This window comes from Cebus imitator, unplaced genomic scaffold (genome assembly GCF_001604975.1).
Source record: "Cebus imitator isolate Cc_AM_T3 unplaced genomic scaffold, Cebus_imitator-1.0 Scaffold20, whole genome shotgun sequence".
NCBI classification, from domain to species: domain Eukaryota; kingdom Metazoa; phylum Chordata; class Mammalia; order Primates; family Cebidae; genus Cebus; species Cebus imitator.
In genome coordinates, this window is record NW_016107335.1 from 9194343 (window position 1) to 9199865 (window position 5523).

At 47.2% G+C, this 5523-nt stretch overlaps 1 protein-coding gene across 2 annotated transcripts in view; it reads right to left on the minus strand.

Moving 5' to 3' along the window:
• ZNF783 (zinc finger family member 783) overlaps window positions 1-5523 on the minus strand; it is a 22718-nt gene that overhangs the window by 15678 nt on the left and 1517 nt on the right. For both annotated transcript variants that reach the window (XR_005198794.1, XM_017521053.2), the window contains exons 2-4: window positions 2564-2962; window positions 2349-2475; window positions 2074-2199 (exon numbers count right to left, since the gene is read on the minus strand). Coding sequence is in view for 1 of the 2 variants with exons in the window: in XM_017521053.2 (XP_017376542.1) it covers window positions 2074-2199; window positions 2349-2475; window positions 2564-2962 (652 nt within the window). In the remaining variant the exon portion in view is untranslated. The remainder of the gene's footprint in view (window positions 1-2073; window positions 2200-2348; window positions 2476-2563; window positions 2963-5523) is intronic.

Here is a 5523-nt window from a genome sequence, read left to right on the forward strand (position 1 = left end):
TGGGGGGTGGGGGGGTGGGGAGGGATAACATGGGGAGAAATGCCAGATATAGTACGCACCTAAAGTAAAATAAATAAATAATTTTTTAAAAAATTCTAGAATAAAACCTAGGAAATACTCTCCTTGACATTACCCTTGCCAAAGAATGTCTGGCTAAGCCCTCAAAAGCAACTGCAACAAAAACAAACATTGACAAGTGGGACCTAATTAAACTAAAGAGCTTCTACACAGCAAAAGAAACTATTAACAGAGTAAGCTGACAACCTACAGAATGGGAGAAAATATTTGCAAACTATGCACCTGACAAAGGTCAAACATCCAGCATCTATGAGGAACTTAAACCAACAAGCAAAAAATGGGCCAAGGACATGAACAGCCATTTCTCAAAAAAAGACATGCAAGCGGCCAAGAAACATGAAAAAATGCTCACCCTCACTAATCATCAGAGAAATGTAAATCAAAACCATGAGATACCATCTCATACCAGTCAGAATGGCTATTACTAAAAACCATCACATGCTGGCGAGGCTGCAGAAGAAAGGAATGCCTGTACACTGTTGATGGGAATGTAAAATGAGTTCAGCCCTTGTGGAAAGCAATTTGAAGATTTCTCAAAGGACTTACAACAGAGCTACCATTTGACCCAGCAATCCTATTACTGGGTATATACCCAAAGGAAAATAGATCGTTATACCAAACTATACATGCACACATATGTTCATCACAATGCTATTCATAATGGTAAAGACGTGGGCTCAACCTGGATAAAGAAAATGTGGTACATATATACCACGGAATACTACATAGCCATAAAAAAGAATGAAATCATGTTCTTTGCAGCAACATGGATGAAGCTGGAGGCCATCATCCTAAGTGAACTAATGCAAGAACAGAAAACCAAATATTGCATGTCCTCACTTATAACTAGGGCCGAAACAATGAGCACACATTGACATCAACCTGGGAAAAATAGACACTGTGGACCACTACAGGGGAAGGGAGAGAGGGGAGCATGGACTGAAGGACTCACTTGGGTACTGTGCTCACTACCTAGTGCAATATACCCATGTGACAAACCCGCATGTGTATGCCTGGATCCAAAATAAAAGTTGAAACTTTTTTAAAAGTATTTAATTGTATACTTTAATAGGTGAATTATATGGTATATGAATTATATCTCAATAAAGTTGTTGAAAAAGAGTGAGGGGATTTTTCAGGGTTTTTTAAAGACTTCAGAGACATAAACCAAAAGTAAAATGTGGACTTGGGTATATAACAGTTAGGATCCAAAGCCCTATCGAAAACATTTTTGAGACAACTGGGGAAAACAAAACAAAGACTAGGTATTAAATGACATTCTGATATTCCTCGGGTATGACCATGGTATTGTGGTCATGTTTAGAAAAAGGGAAAAAAACAGATGGATGAAGTGAATGTGGCAAACCCAGAACAGTGTTGGGTATGGTGACAATCACTTGGAGATTCACTGTACTATTCTACTTTATTTTTTAAATTTTAATTGAAAAAAAAAAAAAGCCCCCAGAGGATTGTGATGTGCAGTCCTTTGGAACCACTGTCTTATACAGCAGCTACAAGGACAGGGCATGCCTGGCGCTCCTACTGAGGGCCCATGTAGGCAAATGGAAGAAGCACATGACAGGCCTTCCTGCTGCAGGCTGGGGCTGTGGGACTGCAATGGGGGGCAGAAGCAATATCAGGGACATAGACACACCTGAAGACGCCAGGAGGCAGTAGTGCTGCTGGTGGAGGTATTATTATTACTAAGACCCCACTATGACAAAGTGATCAGTGTTACATGCTTAGCATTTGTCACTCAGTCAACACAACCGTGTAAGGTGAATGTGACGGTCCACCTCAGATATATGTAGAAACACTATGGCTTTCAGCCTGCCAGCCACTCCTGCCCAGGGTGGTCTGGTACAGAGTGGCCCCACTTTGGGTTAACGGCCTATGCTCCCTTCTTGGCCTCCCTGATTGTCTGGGAAGCCCCAGAGGATGGGCCGTGGTGCAGCTGGCCCCTGGCGCCCCACCACATCTTGCTCCTATACTCACCAGTGCCCGACATCCTTGAATGTGCCACCTCTACTTCACTCCCCTTCTTCTGGCTCCACTGGTCAAGACAAGGTTCCTCTCCCCTCTCTATCTGGGTGAGGATGTCCGGTTTGGAGATGGCATAATCTGTGCACAGAAAAGGAAATGCAGAAGAGCTGGATCCCAGATGCCCACAGAGATGCAGAGATGGCCCAAGTGCCAAAAACCAGAGTGAAGACAGACAGTCCACACACAACCTGTGCACAGAGGCCCAGAGCCTCCCTCTGCGGCCTTACCCAGGGAGACCAGCGTCTCGTAGTTGCCCCTCATCACATGCTTGTAGAGCTCCTTCTGCCAGTCCTCCAGCTTGCCCCACTCCTGCTCGGAGAAATACACGGCCACATCATCAAAGGTCACGGGCACCTGGAACCACAAGTGTCGCACTCATTCACCCACACGCTCACAGGCTCAGCCCCTCAGGCTCCCACACCCCAGGGCACCCCAGGGCTACCTTGGGGGCCTCCCCCTTGCTGCCAGGGGGCAGCCGCAGGATCCAGAAGTTCCTGTTGCGCAGCAGGTTCTCCACGTTCTCCAGCCGCCTCTGCAGCAGCCCGTACTCCTGCAGCAGGGTCCCCAGCACGGCCCACTTGCCCTCCAGCTGGTTCCCGAACTCCATGGCTGTCTTCTCACAGTCAGCCAGCTTCTTCTCGGCTGTCCCCGTGCGCCCCTCCAGAGTCAGCAAGCGGGCCAGGCAGGAATCCACCTTCTTCTCCAAGGCCTGAATGGCAGCCACCACTGTCCACAGTGTGATCTCTGTGGAGTAGAGGTACGAGTTCTTCTCAGCAGCTGGCTGGGGTAAGGGAGGTGCCGAAGGCCTCTGGTCCTCTGTGTGCTTGCCTTTCGCAGGGGCCTGCTCACAAGAAGAAAGAGATATTATGAGAATCACACAATCAAAACTTCCATCTCAAAAAGAACCTTCAGAAATGGCACCTGCCATGGTAAAGCTCCATCTGGGATCCTGAGTTAGCAGAAGACCGGGGTAGATGGAGAGGCTAGGGTGTCAGTTAGGAATCCAGCCTAAGTGATACAAGTGATCGTGGCTGGACCAATGTGTCATCAAGCGGGAAACTGGAGGAAACACAGCCCCGCCCCTGTCCTATACACTAGCTTTGGGGATGGGGCATGCCCCACAGTCTTGAGCAAGTCTCAAACAAGTGACTCCCCTTCTAGGGTACAACACACTTAGTACAATGTGTACCACACTATGAATAATAAACGTGAGCCCCATGTTGAAGGGCTAAGATGATGATGATGATGGTTATGGAATGAATGTTTGTGTCTTCCTCAATATCCATCTGCTGAAGCATTAATCCCCACTATGCTGGTATTTGGGGGTGGGGCACCTAGGAGGCAATTAGGCCATGAAGGTTGAGCCCTCATAAATACGATTAGTGCCCTTGTAAGAAGAGACACAGGGGAGATGATCTTGTTGTCTGCCATGTGGGGATACGATGAGAAGGCAGCCATCTGCAAACCAGGACAAGAGCCCTTTCCAGGAACTAAGTAAGGCAGCCTGAGCAGACTCAGACAATGATGTTGATGATGGTGACAGTTCTGGCTCAGGGATATGGTATATAGTTCAAATGGCCTTTTTTACCACCACCTCTTTGATTCCATTGTCCTTTAGTGCCTTGGAAAAAGCTTCTCAGGTGCCTCAGCTGACCCTGGTGTCTGATTCACAAGCCCTCACTGTGCACCTGCAACGGCCCAGTCCTGGCTGGTGCTCCTAAAAGCCTTGCTGGAGACGCAAATCAACATCTCATCCCTCCATTTCATTCATCCATCATAGTTAAATCACCACTGGGTCCTAACCTCAAAATTACCTCAAATCCATCCACGTTTCTCCTTCTTCACTGCCAGTGTCTAGTCCAAGTCCCCATTACCTTGCTTGGCCTGAGTCACTGAGGTCCCACCCCCCTGATTTCCCCACCTCCAGCCTTCTCCCGAACAATACACTTTCCACAGAATGAGTGGTAATCTTTTAAGAACACAGGCCAGGCACAGTGGTTTACCCTTGTAATCCCAGCACTTTGCAAGGCTGAGGCAGGCAGATCATGAAGTTCAGAGTTCGAGAACAGCCTAGCCAGCATGGTGACACCCCTCTCTACTAAAAATACAAAAAATTAGTCAGGCGTGGTGGTACATGCCTGTAATCTCAGCTATTCAGGAGGCTGAGGCAGGAGAATCACTTGAACACAGGAGGTGGAGGTTGCAGTGAGCCGAGATCGCACCACTGCACTTCAGTCTGGGCCATGGAGCGAGACTCTGTCACACACACACACACACACACAGATCATTTCAGTCCCCTGCTTAAAACTCAATAGCTTCCCAGTGTACCTAGCATAAGATCTAGACTTCTTCATGGCCCAGCTGACCTCTCTTGACTTTAGAGTGATCCAGTTCATGCCAGGCTACAGCCATGCCAGCCTCCTGTGGATTCTGAGGGCCCACCCGGCCCTCCTCCACCTTCACATCAGCTCTCACTATGCATCCTCTGCATGTCTGAGTCCCTCTCGTCTTTAACTCGTCTTTAAAATTCTAGCTTAGACACCGCATCCTAGAGGCTTTCACTGCTCTTCCTTCTTAGCACTAATCATCTATAATCTCTTCAGTCATTCAATAACAATTACTGAACACCTATCACAGTAAATGTACAATGAAGATGCAGAAAAAACTGGTGTGGTTCTTCCTTCTCCAGGAGAAAAATTCTGCATAGGAATACTTACAAATAACAGTGTGATAGGATGGGCTAACAAGTCCAGAACAAATCTGTCCCTTTTGGGGAGTTTCTTGGATCTCAAATGCTGCAAGGCTCGGGAAAGGAGCAGGTGGACAGAAATGATCAGAAAGGTAGTGAAACAGCGAGACCCAGGCTAGGCGGAGCAGCTGATGTCACCTTCCAGGGCCCCCTCTTCCCAGGGAACAGGGCTATAAACCTCCAGAATCCCCAACGCTTTTTCTCTCCCTTACACTCAGGGAACCCAAAAAGATGTTCACCACACTCACTAACTAAAGAGGAGGGAGAGGAAGTTCTACTTTAATAAAAGCATCCAGAAAAATCAAGGTTTCAAAACCTTCAGTGAGGTGTATTAATAATTGTAGGTATCATCTACTGAGCTCTTTACATGTGTTTTTCCAATACGTCAAAAATACCCAAAGGACTTTATTCTCCCAATTGGACATGCTGCACAATATCAAGCCAACATTCTAAAATCTGCTAAACTGACCTAGCTTGGTGGCTCACCCTTGTAATTCCAGCACTTTGGGAGGCGGAAGCAGAAAGTTCACTTGAGCCCTGGAGTTCAAGACCTGCCTGAACAACATGGCACAAATAAAAAACAAAACAAGCCATTCTTGGTGACTCACGCCTGTAATCCCAGCACTTTGGGAGGCCAAGGCAGGTGGATCACT